Source organism: Lutzomyia longipalpis, chromosome 4, assembly GCF_024334085.1.
Source record: "Lutzomyia longipalpis isolate SR_M1_2022 chromosome 4, ASM2433408v1".
In the NCBI taxonomy this organism is placed as follows: Eukaryota; Metazoa; Arthropoda; class Insecta; order Diptera; family Psychodidae; genus Lutzomyia; species Lutzomyia longipalpis.
Window position 1 is genome coordinate 9,324,208 of NC_074710.1, and position 19,994 is coordinate 9,344,201.

At 32.9% G+C, this 19,994-nt stretch overlaps 2 protein-coding genes across 2 annotated transcripts in view; one reads left to right on the forward strand and one right to left on the reverse strand.

The window, feature by feature from the left end:
- The window catches only part of LOC129796179 (homeobox protein unc-4-like), a 29,874-nt gene extending 17,367 nt beyond the window's left edge, over nt 1-12,507 (forward strand). Inside the window, exons 3-6 of the mRNA XM_055837955.1 lie at nt 4,399-4,577; nt 6,712-6,851; nt 6,905-9,397; nt 10,749-12,507. Of these exons, the coding sequence (XP_055693930.1) occupies nt 4,399-4,577; nt 6,712-6,851; nt 6,905-7,259 (674 nt within the window). The 3' untranslated portion in view covers nt 7,260-9,397; nt 10,749-12,507. The remainder of the gene's footprint in view (nt 1-4,398; nt 4,578-6,711; nt 6,852-6,904; nt 9,398-10,748) is intronic.
- Nucleotides 1-19,994, reverse strand: part of LOC129796184 (protein ABHD11-like) — a 48,813-nt gene that overhangs the window by 7,386 nt on the left and 21,433 nt on the right. The gene's annotated exons all lie outside the window — the stretch shown is intronic.

Here is a 19,994-nt window from a genome sequence, read left to right on the forward strand (position 1 = left end):
ACTTCATTGGTCTTTTAGTTGGGTAACCCTAAGAAAATCTAGAAAGGATATGAAAAATTAGAACAATTTTTTAACCCCTAAAACAACAGGGGTTAACAAAAATATTTTTTAACCCTTCAAAGAACTATTTGAAAATTAATTAAAACATCAGAAATACAAAAGTAAGAAAAAAGGAAAAACTAACCCTTTGTAGACCAATAGATGTACTGAACCATTATGTATAAAAAATCGACTAAAGTTTCCTGGAAAGTTTAAAAATTAAACAAAACGCTTAAAAAAACAATTTAAAAAATTTAAAATATAATTCCTATTGTTAGAACTTCGGTTGAATCAGAGGAAGAGGCAGTCTTTAAGCAACCACAAATTTTAATCTTTTACTTAATCATTTTTTTATTTCCCTATTTTCTTTGCTATGAAGTCCTAATTTCAGTGACCTACAAACCATAGAAAAATTCAAACAAAAAAATTAATAAATAAAAACTAATAAAATCAAGAAAAAAAGCAAAAACTTAAAAGGAAATCCAAAAAAAAAAATCATAAAAGAAAAGAAAAATATTACAGAAAAAGTTTTAGAATAAAATTTCGTCAATATTTGATCTGTATTCGAACCGAAGACATTTTAAACGCGAGCCAAGTAATCTATCGATTGAACCACCAAATTCTTTAAAAATTAATTCACAAAAGAAATTAAAAGATATTTTGGTCACTTTTCCATATTGAATTTCTCTCCATGAAAGGGCGAAAATCATGTAGTATATTGAAACACACAAGTTGTTCAAGTGGATGATGAATTCACTATTGGTTGGTATCACAAATAAACATATGGGTAGGCATAAATTCATATTGTGACAGAGTGGATGGCCATTTATTTGGGAGTCAGAGCACTGAATGCGAGCGAATCAAACCCCAGTTTGCTTCTTTGTGGAGATTTATGGGTCCCAAGAGAGCAGCCGCCGTCGAGGATGACGGGAATTGCTGCTGTAACCGCTGTTTGGTACCAAAACCACCAACATTGAGGGGGAGGCATATCAACTTTGATTTTCCACCACATACCACCCTCTCTCCCTCTATTACAAGTAGCGTCAATCCCTCTCGTAGAGCAAAAACCCCTTTTTGGATGCAAGCACAAGTTATAATCACATGTCACAGAAAGAGGAATAAGCATGAGTGAGGCACACCACGGAGTCTCTGCTTGGTTGTATGTGTGGGTGGAAATTAATTATTTAAATTCCGGGGGTAAATTAAGATTGTGCAGAAGTAACCCCAAAGGGGTGACTCTCGTGTCGACAAACACGGGAACATTGACTAAAATATATCACAATTAATTTTCTCGATTTCATGGGCCATTCTCTTCTTTACATTCTTCTTCTCCCTGTACAACACGGGGGTACAAAATCCCAAACAAGACTTTGTTGTGAGCTTGTTTGGGATGGAGAGAAAGTGTCCCAGAAGGCCCAACAAAACATGTTTCTCAGTGGAGAGATTGATAAAAATTATGTACATGAGGGAAGGATGTTTAAACTTATGGAGAATAATTATATATTATATATATCGTATCGAGGCAGTATTATTTACACATGTCTTACCCAAAAACGGGCTACGTCAGTGGCGCGCTCAGTCGCCAACATAAAATCCTCGACTCCACATGATGTGGGACATAAAGGACAAACACACATATGTACAGTGGTATATGAATATGAATATGAATATGAATATGAAATATTTTAAAATACTGTTGAAAGGATTTATTTCAGAAGAATCTTTACAAAAAAAAATACAAAATTGAAAGGAATCTATTTTTAAACTTAAATGCATTGAAAGAAACAGAAAAACACAATGATGACGTCATTGTTTGCATTTTTTGAGAAAATCTTTGCCGATTTCTCTTGCAGTGGAAAATGAGAAATTTCTTTGTGCAATTTCTTATTCTTCTCTTAAATTCTCTACAAAATTAGGCATATCCTGATTAGTTTTTTTTCTACGATAAGGGGCTTTTTTCCATGCAATAACGAATAAAGTCCTTTTGGAAAATCTTTCAAGCAAATTCAAACAAATCATTCAAAGTAATTAATAAGCAAATTTCCCTATCGCAAAAACTAAAAGAGAAAAATCGAATTTCACGCTTGTGTACGATAAAAACCAAATTCTCCCATAGAACCCCACCGTGCATGGCAGGGATTATGTTGATACAACATCAAACCCCGTGCACCCTGTGCAAAGCGCTACAAGACACAAAATACAAAACGTTACGCCTCTTTTTATCTGATTTTATTATCTGCAAATTAGACCTTTTTATTTTTCAGTTAATGCCAAACTAATCTCTCTCTTTCATTTTTCACATCAATGTGCGTGGGTTGGGGGTGGTTGGGTGTGCAGCATAAGTGAGAATTCTATATAGCATAGAGGAGGGCGGTAGAGACGATGTGCCACTTGGCAGCCACGTGACAATTGGGTTATTTACCGAGTTCGATTAAGGACACGTGCCTCAGTGTTTGGTTCTTAATACGATATTTGCGCATTTCTGGTGGATTAACTCACCACCGTGTGCCTCCCTCCATCCCCCTTGAAGGGAAAGTTGCAAAAGGATGGGATTTAGTGTCACATTAGAGAGGGCTAGAGTAGCAAAAAAAAAAACAATTCATCCCTCATCGAGAGTGGCTCAAATATCGCTAAATAAGCAAATATAACAATGGAGATTACATGCCACTGAGGGTGAAACCTCATTCCACTCTTCGCTCACGCATTGCCGCATTATTGTGCCACGCTGGAGCCAATTTTGGCCCTTTTGTCGAACCACTTGACATCCCACAGAGTTATTTTGTGAGCTTGTAATCGGTGACAAACAAATTGGGAAAAATTGAAACATCGAGCTTTCCTAATGGACTCATAAATTAAATTAATCATATAAATGACAAAATTCTGATAATGAAAGGAAAATTATGTTTTCTCCCCCAAAACTGTTTTGTGGTGGAGTATAGTAGTGCGCACAAGTTCTGTTAAGAGAGACACTTAAGTGGGCCCCTATTAATTTTTTACAGGTTGTTCGTTATTCTTTTTAGCAAGGAACATTTAAATTCTTTCGTTTCATATAAGATTATTATTGATTAATTGGATGTCGAAACTTTAACATAAAATGGTGAAGAATGTCGGTTGAGTTTTGACTGTTTTAAACAATTTTGTAAGAAAATTTCCTTGAGATAAAAAAAAAACTCTTGGATGTAATAATTTTTTCAATTTACGCCATTTTGTTAAACCAAAATGGCTACTACGTGGCGTCCTTTACATTTAATCTATTAGCAATCGCATGAAACATAGAAACATTGAAACATTTGATCCTTTTATCATTTTATTTTTTTTCACCTCATAGAGAACATTACTTTTAATGGAAACGTTGTCTCTAGCTTCTTCCACGAAAATTTAACGTATTTCCTACTTATGAAAATAATTTAATTAACTTGAATTCATAAGAAGCATATAGCAAATAATAGAATAAAGAAATTGTTTTTTTTTTATCAAATGTACTTGAAAAAATACTCTTTTAATGATATTTTGGAGAGACTTCTTCTTCTTCTTCTTCTTTTTAAAAACTTCAGGGCCGGACGTCATTTCGACATCCACACAGCCATTTTGGAGAGACAAAAGTAGAATTCCTTAATGATAAACTGCAGTCTTTGATTTATTTTAAAATGGAGTCTTTTCGTTAAGTCAAAATGGCTACCACGGCGTCCTTTCTCTTACTTAACGAAAGATATTTTTCTTGCAATCTTAAATATACTATTTTCTGAATAAACGTCTTAAAATACCTACAATTTATTGTGAAAAAGGATACAAAGTACCTTTAAAAAAAATCCACAGCTTTCAATTAATTAAAAGGCGGATAAACAAATTTCTCAACGGAATGTGTTTGCACTGTGACATGTTCTACTTTACATAAAAAAGCAAAAGTATATTTCATCCAATAATCGACTGGCGCATTATCACAAATTGTCTACCAATCACTTTTATCGTTAATTAAGAGGAATTTATCAAATATTCATTGGAACGCGCGAGTCTGTGGCATACATAACGCGTGCTTTTAAAACAATTTGTATGTAAGCAGATAATTGGTGAGTGCCTCAATAAACACAAAGTCACAAATCATTATTATATTATATATGAAACAACCATACGCTGTGTTGTATTTTATGCGTGCATATTGCTACAAATTGACAGTACAAATGGGGAAAAAATGTTATCATAAAACATTTCACTGGCGCTGTGTGTACAAATTATCACAATTTCTCTATCCCTCCCCATTGAATTGAGATTAGAGACTGGACAGCATAAAATATGATTTTCTTTGTCATAAATTTTTAAATAACGAGAAGTAATATTTTTTTCCTTTTAATTTCTTTTAAGGATCCGCCGCGGATGGTGATGATGAGAGTAGTGCGTCGAAGCGACGAAGATCGCGAACAAACTTCAATTCTTGGCAACTTGAGGAGCTAGAACGCGCCTTCTCGGCCAGCCACTACCCGGACGTCTTTATGAGGGAGGCGCTCGCAATGCGATTGGACCTCAAAGAAAGTCGAGTAGCTGTGAGTACCTTTTTATATGTATAGTATAGTTACCTTCCCACATTCAAATCAATCAACATTCATCATTTCTCACACCTCTGCGTGAAGCGCCCCTCTGGTCGCATTTATGTACGTACAAAATGTATATAATTCCTCAATGCGACACCCCGGGGCAGTGCATGGACTATAAATAATTTCTTTTATCACCCCCTCTTCGTATTGACCTCTGGCATGAATTAATTTATACGGAAGTGTTTATTGTTAACAAGAGCAATAAAGTACCATTTGGGAATGATTCTTGGAAAGAAAGAGGATTCTCAGGATGAATTATTTTTGGATTTATCTCCTCTAAATTTGCTCTTCTATATTTAAATGGATTTCAATGTGTTATCTCTTATGATTTTAGAACTAAGCTCCACTAAATAAGTTTTAGAAGGATTTAGTAAACTTAATCTATAAAATACATTAATTTATTCAAATTATTTTGCACAAAGCAAGGTATAGAGGCTCTACTTTGTTTAGGAAAATAGAGCTGAGTTAGAATCAAAACCAATAAGCTCTTCGCTAGTTTTTTAACAAATCTTGAAGCTAAAGTGCAAAGTTGCTTTAAATAGAGCCACAGATTTTGTACATTTTTTCCTTTAGAGTTAGATATATTTCATTGCATCGTCAAATTTTTGGCCTAAAAAATTATTTTTTTGAGCAGAGAATAAAAAATATGCTAAAAAATATTCATTTAACTCAGGAAAACATTTAATTTTGTTTTTTTTTTTTTTTAAATTTCATCTACTATAGATACATAGGGGAGAGCGGGGCTAATAAAGTCACTTAAGGATTTGGATAAAGTCAAAAAAATCATATTTCCTGGCTAGATAGAACAAAATGATCTGAGAAAGAGTTGTAGGGCAGTAAATTTCCTAAATAAATGAGCTATACATTTTGCTTTATCTGTTTGAGAAATATGATATTTTGAGCTTTTTCTAAACCCTTAAGTGACTTTTTTAACCCCGGTCTCCCCTACATTTAATTTTAATTGCGAATAATTTTATAACTCTAAACTTTTTGTCGATGCAGGGGCAATAATCTTTTTTTATTTAAGTGTTTTTGCTAAATATTTAGCAAAAAAGTAGATTAAATATTGCTAATTTATTGATGAATATTGCAGTTTCACGAGCAAAATCGTCAATATTTGATGTATATCGAGGTATTTTTTTTATTGTCTATTCTGGATGAATAATGCCGAAAAATTCTCAAAAAAAATTCTTTGATTCTTCAAGAACTTTAAACATTTTTCATCAATATTATTAAAAAATATTTTCATGTTAGAAAAAGAAAAATAAATTTAAAAATGAATGATAAACTTTCAAAAGAAACGCGAAAATAATGTCAGGAATTGGAAAAGAAATGTCAAATGCTAGAAAAGAAACGTCAAACTCGAAAAAGAAATGTCAAAAATTTTGTAAAAAAAATGAAATCGTTTTCTTAATTCACTTTCAATGTTTGTTTAAATCAAAAATAAAATCTAATCTCAAAATGTCTCTTTGAACATATTTTAGTTCCTGATGAATCGGAAAGTTCTATGGAGAAGAGTTTTCTGATTCTCAGCCATTGCGTTATATTTTAAACGCCATTTAATCGCATTATTTTCGGTTCTTCTTGTTTCTTAAGTAATTTATCAATTTTATTTTATAATGTATCTAAAATAATTTTTAAGTGATAGAAAAAAATTCACAGAAGAAAATTCAAAAGACTTTTTATTTATTTATTTTTATTTTTTGTTAAAAAGTTGATTTTTTTATAATTTAAAATTCATTAATTTTACAATAAAAGAATTTAATTTCTAATCATTTAGATTATAAAAAAAGCCGCATAGCCCTGGTCTTCCCTATAGTTACGCCAATATAGAATAAAATAATTCAAAATAAAACCAACAGTTTTGTATGTTTATTTGCACAGATATGTTAATTTATTTTATGTGCGTGTGCACAACTTTTTTGCAATCGGTTGCATAAAAAAGTTTAACATTTTTATTGAATTTTGCAAAAGGTGTGAAGATGATTCAAAGAAAACAAAATATTTCTTTTAATTTTGAGAAATATTTATTGGTGATAATTTTAATAAATGTTGCTTCTTTTGTGTGTTTTTTTTCGGGAAGGTTTGGTTCCAAAATCGTCGGGCCAAGTGGCGGAAAAAGGAGCACACGAAGAAAGGCCCTGGTCGACCTGCCCACAATGCCCACCCGCAATCCTGTTCAGGTGAACCAATCCCACCGAGTGAGCTGCGCGCTAAGGAGAAGTACGTATGCCGACGCCCTTTTGCCACTTTGAATCTCTTGACCCCTTGACCAGATCCCTCAATTCTGTCATCCAAAATAGAGCCCGGCGGCGAAAGAAACTGGCCAAGGCGCTCGAACGGCAGGCGCGGAAGCTACGCTCAAAGGGGATCACGGTGGACTTTGAGACACTAAAGGCTGAGTATTTGTCGCAGCATCGAGTGAATTCTGACTCGGAAATTGATGATGACGACACACCAATTGATGTGGTCGGCGGTGGAGATTCAAGTGATGAACCCGAAGATTGCTCCATCACGAGACGCCCCAGTGATGAGGAATGCCTTGGCGATGATGGTGATGATTCCACGCCTAAGATGACCATCCGGCCCAATCCCTTTAGTATAGAGTCCCTGCTCTACAACAATACATGAGACCCGTAAGTCTGCACCGCATATTCCCCCCTCTTTAGAAGATGTTCGTTTTCTTTCCTTCATTCCTCGTGATAGCCCCCTGTTTTGTTTGTAATTTAACTATGCGACACTAGAGGGCAATATGATGCACTGTGAGATATTGTACTGATAAAATGGCGTCCTTTAGTGTGCTGAAGTGTGGCCATTTTGATTTTTTTCTCGGTATTTCGTTATATTTTCCTCGAAAAATGATCATTTCACGTTTTCTTTGAGACTTCAATTAGTCATAAATTGGAATGATGGCTTGTAGAGACAGTGAAAGAGAAAAATTGATAAGATAAATAAAAATCAATATGTCGTCGCATAGTTTAAGTTCCTTCATAAACTGACTGCAACACATTATAATCACAAATTTCTCATTTTGTACGAAAAAAAAGAATGAAAAAAGAACATTTATATAATTTTATATGATTAAAAAAACAAACATTAACTATTTATTGAATGATACATAAAAGCATAATAAGTAGAGAAAAAATGATTGCCATGAAATTAAAAAAAATGTGAGTCTTGCTTAGAAAAACATTGCAATAGGAATGGGATGATTGGAAAATTTCTTTAGTTTTGCTAAATATAATTAAAACAAAAAAAAAGAAGAAGCTCGAGGGACGTGGTGAATGAACAGAGAACGAGAAAGACGAATACCTCGGTAGAAAAATTATTAATTGCCCAGACTGAAGACATTCGAAGAACCACAAAAAATTTTACCTGGAAATTGGGGAGAAATTAATTTGCAAAATGAAACAAACCGCACTGGAGGTTTTTATTTGAAGTTTGCGATATGAATTTGTTAAAAATTAATAAATGTGGTTTAGGATCAATAAAAATCATCGAAAAGCTATATTTTTTCATATAAAAAAAATTAGGTGGTTTGCGGAATGTTCTAAAGCGAAAATTAATACCTACATTTATACATTCACAAGCAGCAGAGTTTGACAATTTTTATGAAAATTGTTTAAATAATTTGCGAGAGAATAATTTTCCAAATTTTATGAAAGAAAATGACATTTTAGTACTAGTTTATTGTATTTGATGATCATTTCATTGGAAACATATCGAGGAGTTTTGATAACACTTTCACGACCCTTTTGCGACCATTGTGTAACCAAAAACGAACCGAAACCGGGAAGAATTCTTTATCTTTCCTGTTTTTGAATGAAGGCAAAGATTTTCCCATATTTAGTACGCACGATAAAATTTGTTGGCTTTGAGTGCATAAAAATGGACAAAAAAAAGTTCTAAACTTTTGAGTGTTAGTACATCTTGTACTAAATTTCATGAATTTTTATTCAAAAGTGATTTATTTTACACAATTTTTTGAAGTCTTTATGAGAATTTCAAAAGTGATTTAAGAAAAATCTTTCCTTTAAAATAATTTTTTTAAAAACTAAATTTTAAATTTTAAAATCAGTATAAGGAGTAAAATATGTGCTGCTTGGGATATCAAAAAATCATTAAAAAAATTAGAGTTTCCTTTTTCCAGGTAAAATTCTTGTTGTATTTTCAGTAGACAAAAAATATTTATTTATTTAATTTGCAAAATAAATCATTCCTAATTTAGAAGATTTTTGTTTAAAAAAAAAGAGAGAAAAGCGAATGACTCAGTCGAAGAATTCCGTGCCATAGAAGAATCCCTCACGTACGTAAATAGATTTGATTTTTAAGGGAGTGCGCGACCTTTTTTCCACCCTTTAGACATTATTGTCTCCTACCCTTTCAATTCCCCGCATTCCCCAAGAAGGTAATCCAGTGTTGAGAAACCCCCCGAAGTGTTTGCTCAAAAATAGCAGCGAAAAAATCAATATTTTAGTCAAAATTTCTATTAAACTAAAAGGAGAGTAATAACACACCCAACACACCCCATGAGAACTAAAGACAACGATTCTGTAATGAAACAAAAAAAATGTGAAAGAATGTGAAAATGTAATTGAACGAATGATTCTTCCAGAAACAACACAAAAAAATCACATCAACGCTAAAATCGTATTAAATGTGTTATTAAATAATGCATAAATAGACTATTTTAGTGAACGTATCCAGATATCATTACCATTTGCAACAAAAAAAAATGTGCAGAAAAAAGTAGTTGAGAATGTTTTATGGTGCTATGCAGGAAAAGAATGTCAAGAGAAACATTTCATCATTCTTTTCTGTGCACTCAACATGTTTTTCATTTCGTATTATTTTCTCAGTATTTGGGGATATTTTTCCATGAAAAAGTGAAAATGGGCTTTGCTGAAGTGTTCTCAGTGCCAGGAAAGCCGTGAAAAGTGGAAATTTATGGTCATTTAGCGGCCCAATATGTGAAAATGCGCGAAGTGAAAAATCAAAACATTCTTTCCCTGACCAATTTTTACGAGATATTTTTCTGTATTTTCACGACACAAATCACTTCCTGCGGGCTTTTTGGACTTTCCCACAGGTCATCTGCAACAAGGAAGGTCTGTGTGGGGGGCAGGAAAATGCTTCCTGGGTGGTAGAATCCCACCTGAACGCGGAAAAAATTGGTCCGGGAGTGAATGTTTTGCTGTAGAAACTGCACAGTTTTCACTTATTTGGCCAATAAATACCCCCGATTTTCCACTTTTCACACCTTCACGGGCACTTAGATCACTTCCACAAGTCGCTTTTCACTTTTCCTGAGCTAAAATATCACAATTTACAGAGAAAATTGCAGAGAATACTAACAAACACATTGACTTCACAAGAGCTGGAAAAAGAATGTCAGAAAAAAACATCTTCCTGCGACATTCTTTTTCAAGCTCTTGCGAAGTCAACGTGTTTGTTAGTTTTCTGCAATTTTCTCTGTAAATTGTGATATTTTATCTTGGGAAAAGTGAAAAGCGGCTTGTGGGAGTGTTCTTAGTGTATGTGAGAGTGTGAAAAGTGGAAAATCGTGGGTATTTATCGGCTAAATAAGTGAAAACAGTGAAGTTCGACAGCAAAACATTCACTCCCGGACAAAGTTTTTTCCGCGTTCATGTGGGATTCCACCACCCAGGAAGCATTTCCCTGACCCCAAGCCGACCTTCCCTATGCAGATGACCTGTAGGAAGGTACAAAAAGCCCGCAAGAAGTGATTTGTGTGGTGAAATTCCGTAAAAATTGGTCAGGGAAAGAATGTTTTGATTTTTCACTTCGACCATTTTCACATATTTGGCCGATAAATGACCGTAAATTTCCATTTTTCACTGTTTTCCTGGCACTGTGGGCTCTTTAGCTAAGCATTTTCCACTTTTCTTTGGGGAAAATACCCCCAAATGTTGAGAAAATTCAAAGAAACAAAAACAGGTTGTGCGCAAGAAAAAAAGCATTCCATGAAAAAAAATGTCGTCACCATGCGTGGGAGAAAGACGAAAGATAGGAAAATACATTAGTGGGAGTGAGAGGGAATGAAAAAAAAATGTCATGATCATTCTTTCTTGACATTCTTTTCCTGCATAGCACCATTAGTGAGACAAATGAAGTAAAAATTCTTATAGAGGACTAAACTTGTATATAAATTCATTGTATAGCAATATGATAAAATATAAGAAAAATCTGAATTTATTTTTTCTCATTAATTTTAAGTAGATTTATCTTTCAAGAAAAATAAATAATTTGCAATATTTCAATGAAAGTTTTCCGTTAGAAAATTCGCCGGAAAAAAAGAGATTTTTGTGTGCTTTTGAAGGCTTCTGCGTTGTAGAAGTTGTTGATCGGGAATTTGAATTTTAATTGGGGGAGAGAGGCAAGAAAAGAAACATAAAATCTAATAATTTTTCAACAATTTAAGGTATCTGAATATTAGAATATTTTCTTATAAATACATTGGACACGAAAGGGTTAATTTAATTCACTGAAAAAAAATAAAAAAACAACTAAATTCAATTTAATTTTAAATATCAAAATAGTGCCACTTTACCTCAATAACTTCGCTAATATCACCCGAAGAATTTACCGAAGATTAGCCGAACGATTAACAACTGACATCTGCGAAGCCATTTTGAAAATTTCCTAAAATCTAATATTTATTTTTTTGGTAAATATTTTTCATTTTTATACGTTTTAAAGGCGAAAATGTGCAATATAAAAAAGTTCTTTCTTTGATAATCATTTTGATAAAAATGAAATTAGTTTTTTTCTTAATAATAAATTCAAATGTGAAAATATCTTTTTAGTAAAAGAAAAACAAAATGAAGAAAGAATGATTTTATGAAAATGTGTATAGAAAAGGAGATAGAATTAAAAGGCTTAAGGAGCAGATTACGTTAGGTGTGAAAGTATTGGGTGAGAAAAGAAATTGGCAAAAGTAGATAATAAATTACAAAATAAATAAAAAACAGTGAAGAAAAGATGTGTAAATAGTGATGGCAAAAGTATATCAAAAAAAGGATTGTAAATAGATTATTTTTTCCAAAATTATAATCGAAAAGGCAGTTTGTATTTGGAAAGAAAAGAGCGCAAAATTAGTAAACTGATCATCATATTGCAAGAAATTTTTTCTTTGAAAAATTTCTAATTATTTTGACAGATAATTTCTGACAGATGTCAAACAAATGTCACAACAGCATTACTTGTCGAAGAGGAAATGCCAATTTTTTACCTGTTCAATTAATTTCAATCACTATAATCACACACAAATTTGAGGATGATACGGGTTTCATTTTTCTTTTAAAATGGAAATGAAAAATTTCAGAAGTCAAAACCATCTTGAACGCACGCACCATTCGTCTATAGCGTATGGAATTTTTCGTGGAGGCGAAGAAAGCCCCCAATTGATTTCTTTTCTAATAAATTTAGAGCCTTGAATACATTCTTGGTGACTTCATTAATAAATAATTTACATTATTTTTCTATAATCTCTCTGATTCCCCCGGTGAAAGAAGAAAAAGAACGCGCGTTGTTTAGTGCTATGGATGAGGAGTGAAAAAAAATGTGAAAAATGTCATATCATAAAGTCAATAAGATAATTTACAGAAGAACAAGAGATTATAAGAAGAAGAAAAAAAACGGAGAAAGAAGCTTTGGAACACACTGAAGAGAAAAAGAATATCTTATATATCTAAAAAAAAGCCATGATCGAGATGATGGAGATTGTGTTAAGAACATCATTATGTGACACAATAGATGGAACACATATTCATATGTAAATTGCCAAAAAAATGAAGATGAAAAAAGTGAAAGAGAAGATGAATATTATAAATAATATACATATTTATTCAAAAATTAATTGCCACACTAAATTCGTTTTATTGAGTCAAAATTGTGTGGAATTCCACACGATTAAGGGAATCTTTATGGGGCTACTAACCCATCGTATATGGTGTCGTTGAGTCACTGGATCTGAACCATTTGGTTGGACACGATTTGGATGCCATAAAGTGAAGGAAAAGGTGGTAAATATGTGTCGTGTAAGTTTCTATTGGAAGTACTTTAAGCACGCGTTTTTATTTCATTTTATTTTTCATCACAAATATTGAACAACGTAGGTACTTTTATTGAAATTTTCAGTGAAATTTATGAAATATCCGAAAAATTGTTACACTAATATTGCAAAGGAGAAAGAAGGGTGAAATATATGACAAAAATCAGCTGCTTTTAAGCTAATTTTTAGCTGGTATTTACATTTTATATCGATAACAAAATGGCGCCTATTTTTTGCATCAAGATGGCAGCCATGTGGCGTCCTTTTGCTTTTGCAATTTTACTTTTTGACTTCCTTCATTAATATCACGTAAAAGAGGCCAAAAGCAGATGGTTTGTTTGAGAAATGTCCTCTAAAAACATCCATAGAATAAATATCGTCATAAAAAAGAAAGTATGATTCAATGTTTCACGTGGACGAGAAAGGGTTAAGCGCGAAAGGCTCGTTAAAGTTTATTATTTAATTTTCAAAGTATTTAAAAGCTTTGAAATCCAATTTTATAGATCAATTCAAGATTGATAGTTTTTTATTTTAAGAATTTACCATTCAGTATAAAGATCTATTTGTCACTATCTGGGGCGTAGACCAGGTAAGTGTTTGGATGTCTCAGCACCCCTAAAACTTCCGAGAGTTCAAACTCTCTTTTAGATGTCAAAATAATTCAAATTGTATTTAAGAAAATAATTGTCATATTTTAGAATAAAATATGGAAAATAAAATAGAAACGTCATCATGTTAGAAAAAAAACGTCAATCATTAGAAAGAATTGTCAAACGTTAAAAATAACATCAAACATATAAGAAAAATGTTAAACACTTACAAAGAAATGTCAAGCTTTTTTTTAATATTTCATTTTCAATGTTTTTAAATTTAAAAAGAAAAGATCTAAAAACATGTCCCTGATTAAATTTTTGAGTACGCTCCTGGTCGTCATTTTAAAAACTTTTTAAAGAGTTTTTTGGGAATAAAAACCTTCTAAAGCTACGCCTGCTGTGGTTCACCAATTTTTAAGCAAGACAACCGCAAACACTTTAAACGAAATTTTTAAACTTTAATTGGCTTTTTTATCTCAAAGATATTTCAGCTCCTGCAACAGATGGTATAGTTAAATTTTCATCATACTTTGTACATTTATTTATGTTCTAGGAAATAAAGGAATTTAGAAAACAAAATAAAAAATGTACTGGTAAGCTGACCAAGCTTACGAGAGCTGTGTTTCTTTCAGTGTACCAATTTTGTGAGAGTAAACTAGAGCGCGAATTAATTTAAATACGCGCAAAGTCGGAAAATGTAGAAAAGTCATACCCTAAGAAATGTTTGGAAGGCTATATCTCGAGAACGGATCCATAGATTTTCATAAATTTTTTTTTTGTTTGAAAGGTCCTGAAGTCAGCTATAACATATCGAAAAATGAAAAAAATTTATGTCGCCATTTTCGAAAAATTCGAGTTCGAAATTTTCGAAAACTTTGTTTTCGATTTTAGCGCCTCTTGCGGTCATTTCTCGAAGTTGCAATGTTCTAGACATTTGTAGGGTTTCACGAAACCTTTCATTTGCGCTTGAGTTGATCGAAATCGGACTTGTAGAACCCGAGATATTACATGCTAACTTTGGAAGGCTATATCTCGAGAACGGCGACATAGATTTTCTTCATTTTTGGCATGGAGCTAGATAATATAGTCAGCTATAACATATCAAAAAATGAAGCAAATCGATAATGGCGTTTTCGAGATATTCATCGAAAACTCATCGAAAATTTTGTTTTTGATTTTTGGCCCCCTAGCGGTCACTTTTGAAACTTCGGATGTTCTAGAGAGTTGTAGGGTTTGTTGAGAGCTTTCATTTGAGCCCAGGTTGATCAAAATCGGTCAAGCCGTTTTCGAGTTATGGTCGATTTTCGATGAAAAATTGTGGCGGCCATATTGACTAAACGGCTTGACCGATTTTCGAAAATGAGGTATCGTTGGAAAGGTATTGATGGCCTCTACAACATATAAAAATTTCAGACTTTTAGCTATTACAGGGGCTGAGATATAGCGAAAACAAAATTTTGAGGTTATTCAAAATGGCGGACGCGGTGGTGGGGGGTAAAATTTGACATCATAATCGGATGTCTTCCAGTCGATATTTAAACTTTGCCGTTTACCGCAAGTCTCTATCTATTACCGTTCTCTTGTAATTTAGCAAAAGGTTCCGGACGGCCGGCCGGCCGGCCGGCCGGAAAAAAAATTTTTTGGCGCATACGTTTTTTGGAATGTGGGGACCCTAATTCGTGCTTATCCCAAGTTTGAGCCCGATCTGACGACTTTCGATTTTGCTCGGTACACAAAAGCTGTGTCTGAAAGAAACACAGCTAAAAAATAGTAAAAAAAGGGGAATAGTTGAAGCGATTCAAGTGAAATGAGGAGAAAGAAATCCAGTTGGTTGCTTAAGAATTTTTGGGAAAACATGATGATTTGGTGGTGACCACTGTGCGAGCCCCCGGGGTTGGGAGATAATAGAAAAATTTCTCTCCAACTGCTCCTCGAGGAGGTGTTAAATTCCCAATAAATGCCTCATCACCCCGACTTGTTTTTTGTCCCATTCCGATTCATTTTCTTCCGCGTTCGCCCCCATCGGAATTTGATATATCGCTTCACACGTTTTTCGATATCACGTCGTGATCCGAAGGTAGATCAATTGAGAGAAAAGCCCAAAATACTTCTTTCCTACCTCATGTGTGTGTGTGGATGGCCACAACAAAAGGTACCGCAGCGCTAAATGGCCTAGCCATGGGGATATGCTGGTACGATTGGGCAGGGGGTATGGTGGCGAAGCAGAACTAAATCGCTGTGATTAATTCTAAAAGTGAGTTGCACACGCATAAATTGAAAATGTGCAGCAAAAGCCACGCCACAGATCGTTAATTCACGCCGTAAATTTATTAATACGAAATAATTGAAATCCACATTTTCTAAATTGAGTCCTCACACTTTTCAATCTTTCTCGCGCTCTTTCACGTGCGCGCACCTTTTTTCTCCTTCCATCTTACTTACAGGTAGGTACCTACCCTGCCCCGCATGCTAAAAGACCTCGCGCACCATTGCGCTTGTTATAAAGTATTTTCTTGAGCCACTTTAGAAGCTCCACATTTACTACACAACACTTCAATTTTCCATCCGGAGCAGACAACCAAATATAATTATCGTGCTGCTGTGGCCTGTACCACAAGCCTCTTGTTCGTAGGTATACCTACTACACACGGTATACTACACGAAAAAAAGGTGCGAGGTTGAAAAAAGGCAACAACAAAAAACGAGTGGAAAATGTGTAAATGAAGGAATGGAGAAGCAAATAAATAAACGATGAATAATTAATTTCTACATAGTGTTAATTTCAATGCATAATCCAATTTAATATCCAATTTACTAACACCTTTTCAAACATCTCCCAGCTACACGGTTTATACTCCGTCGTACTCTCTCACGCAAGCACAGCCCCTGTGATATCTCACTCTGGGCTGCTTTTATGTGAAATATAAATTTATAATGTACAAACACCGAGAGATTGAATTCACAAATCCCGCCATATATTGGGGACAGGGTGCCTCATCAAAAGAATATTTTGTGACAAATTCAGTAGCTTTTAAGTTCTGTAGAAAATCATTCTTTTCATCTTCTTAGAATTCTACAAAAACCACTTAAAATATCATTTAAGTTTAATAGATAAAAATTCAAATTATCGGATCCGAATTCGTTCTCATCCCAATTTTAAGACTGATCTGACATCTTTGCATATTTGGTGCTATCTTAAGATTCTACAACTGAGAAATATTTATTTCATATTTCTTACAAAAAGTTTAATTCACTACAAGTTCGGCCATTTCTTAAGCAGGGTATATTTTTTAATCCAGGTTTTAGTTTTTAAGATTAGGCCTGAGTGAGACTCTGAATTTAGATTAGGTTTCCGTATTTTTGAATAATTGTTTCTCACTAATTTTGCTGCCTAAAGACGTTCCAGATGAATCTGGCCGTTTTCACGTATCTAACTACTAAAAATATTGTCAAAAAATGTATTGAGCCCTAATTCAATCTCATCTAACCCTTAAACCGTAAAGCCTAACCTCAGAAAAATTATTTACATTCTAAAAACTAAAGTTTAACTTAGAACTTAAATCTGTCTATAAAAAATTGGTAGAGCCCAAAATATAAGAATTTTACTTTAGTAATCCTAATTCTTTACCTTTAAAAATTTAAGCCTTGTTTAAGAAAATTTAAGCCTGGTTTAAGAAAAACGTAGCTTAAAAAAATAGGCATGGATTTACAAACTAAGACTTGGCCCAGATAACTTAGGCATAGCTTCAAAAAAAAAAATATGGGCCTAGTTTAGAAAAGTTAAGTCAGGCTTTTCAAGTAAAATCCAACGAATTGATGTCTAGCTTCAAAAACTCAGGCCTAACTTTAGAAACTAAAGCCTGACATAATATGGAAAAATGGTTATCAATTATTCTAGATCGATTTTTCAATTTTAACCGCTCATAAAATTTTTAATTTATCGGGGAAACTCAGTTTAGCTTCTCTTCTGAATTCAATTATAAAAAAATCAAATAAATTTCAAACAACCTCAACAATAAAAAAAATGAATTAATTAATCAATAAAATTATTAAGAAAAGTCTCCTAAAGAGTGTTTTGGCATCTCTTTTGGGGCATCCTGTTGACGAAATCACATCAATACGAGCGCGCCTCGAGTAAATTAAGTTGTTCAATTTCGTTCGATTTTCAAATGATTTATGACTTTGTGTCCAACAAATTGTTTCGACATTCATTTATCTTGTGAAGATATGAAGTTGAGAATATAATCGTCTTCTTGTACATAACTCCTTTGTGGCTTTCGGGCCTCTTTCATCTCACCACACCGGACTCAATAGTGCCGGCCAACAGTTAAGAGATTATATTCTCTCTTCACATTGCATTTGGAATAACACTTTGGCTGCCATAATTTGGACTTTTGTGTGTACAAATATTCAGGCTGTTTGTTGATGCTTTTTAAATCTCTTCGAATATCTTTTTCTTTTCTTTTTATACACATCGCATCTCTGACTCTCTCTATCCTTCCTTCATGAGGGCAATTGATGGCTTCATCTCAAAGTATTTTAATACAGTCGTGACGCGAAGGGAACAACAATAAACGCACTTTATTGTTAACTAACAATAATAATAAAGTATCAATGATAGTGGAGGTAATAATAGAAAAGTAATAGGCAAATATGTGTTGAGAAAATCACAAAATGTTTTCCATAAATATTATTATATTCACATTATTCTACCAATCATGACTATTTTTTTCTTAAACTTCTTCACGAATCATGATCCTTCTTTTTTTCATTTAATTTTTTTGTGTCTCAAAGCATCGCTGGTTTTGAGTCATTTTGAGTGAAATTTTGGCTTGACGTAAAAAAATTGTATAATAATAAAAAAAAACATTTTAGAACCTGAAGGATGGATTCAGTCAAAAATCTTTTCTTTTCTTTATTATAACAAGAAGCTTGTTCTAAGCTTTTGACAGAGTTAAATGGTGGGATAGAGTAAAAGGAGTAAAAGAAATATCAAAGATTTTACATTTCAAAAAAATAGAAAACTAAAAAATGTCAAAATCTTGTAATCTTGAGGTTCATTCCGTAAAAGAATGTTTTCCTTTCTTAAGATCCGTCAATTATAAAATTTCTGATATCCTGTGAAATTTTTTTTAAAAGATTTTGACAGTTTGTTTCTTTCATTAAAAGTCATTGTAATTGTTTTCTTGAAAAACAAATCCTTAGTTTTTAAGGGAACGTCAATTACACCAATTATAAAATATCTACTGTCATTATCTTAAAACTTTTAATTGTAAGAAAAGAAAAGATTTTTAACAGAAACAACCCTAACCAAAATTCTTATATCTAATTCTAAGAAAAAAAAATTGAAAAAGAATTTAAAATCTTAATACATCTACTTAACAGAATAGTTTCTAAGTTGAAAAGTTTTTAAGTTTTAGTTAAATTGTTGTTCAAATCGAATAAAAACTTTGACAGTTCGATTTAGACGTCATTAAGTTTTGACATTAATTTTTTAAATTAATTTTTTTCAAATTCCCACCAATGAAACGGTCATTTCACATTGAAGAGACTTTCAATATAAATAGAGACATTATGAGCCACACATCCAATCCATTGGGAGTCTATTGTCTTGTTTTTCATACAAACCTCTCTCACACTCATCGACAATCAATATGCAGGCAATAATGAAACAGATTATGTTGTATATTTCACAAAAAACCGCCATTACGGTGGATGAATGGATTTTCTAGCCGCACATACACAAAAAAAGACGTTGAAAATGAAAAAGAGGAGATAATGAAAACAAGAAATTTCATTATTCAATTTCGCATCACGAAGTGGGGTGAAGAAAACTAATTAAAGTCGATTAGAATTGAAGATATGAGTGAGTGAGCATGCGAAGAGGGCGCGCGAGGGTGACGCGCATTAATCTAAAATTGAAAATATAAACTCTCAAAGAGAATCAGAACCAATTTCCTGGTGACTTCTTGATCTCTGACCTGAGAAATTAATGATTTCACTGACAGTTATTCAGAAAAATGAGTAATCTCTTTCGGGGCTTGTTGGTTCGCTAAAAAAATGAAAAAGAAAAAATAAAGCACAAGACGAATCAATCTTAAAAGTTTAATAAACTTTTGTGACGCGAAATGGGAGCTTTGATGTTTATACAGCTTTTACGGCATTAACTCCGCATTATTAACGCGAACAAATTAAGTGAAATCGTATCAATTTTCAATGAAGAAAATAAATCATTTATACATTTTAATGTTCTAATCAGCTTCGTTTGCTTTTTTCCTTCTCAATTTTATTAATATCTTGCTTTTTCTTCGCTCCTTCTTAAATGAATTCCTTTGTTGTTTGTCTATTTTTTTTGGGGAATGCTCATAATATTTCATAATAAAAATCTGCGGTTTCTTTTATAGCGCGGCAAAGGTTAATTCTTTTTTTTTTCTTATTAATTCTTTTTTGAAAAAATATAAGAATATTTAGTGTTAAAGCTCATATTAAACCCCCTGTGTTCTAGGCAACAAATAGGGTGGATCAGAGCTTTTTTTCAAGTCAATTTATATCAGATTATCTCCATAATTAATCCAAATTGTCCCAGTCACCTCTATGGTTTATTTTAATTTGAAAAGACAACATGTTCAAGATTTTTTAATTTAATTTGGTTCAGCCTCGTATCGCACCATAATTATTCTCACAATAATTTCCTCTTGA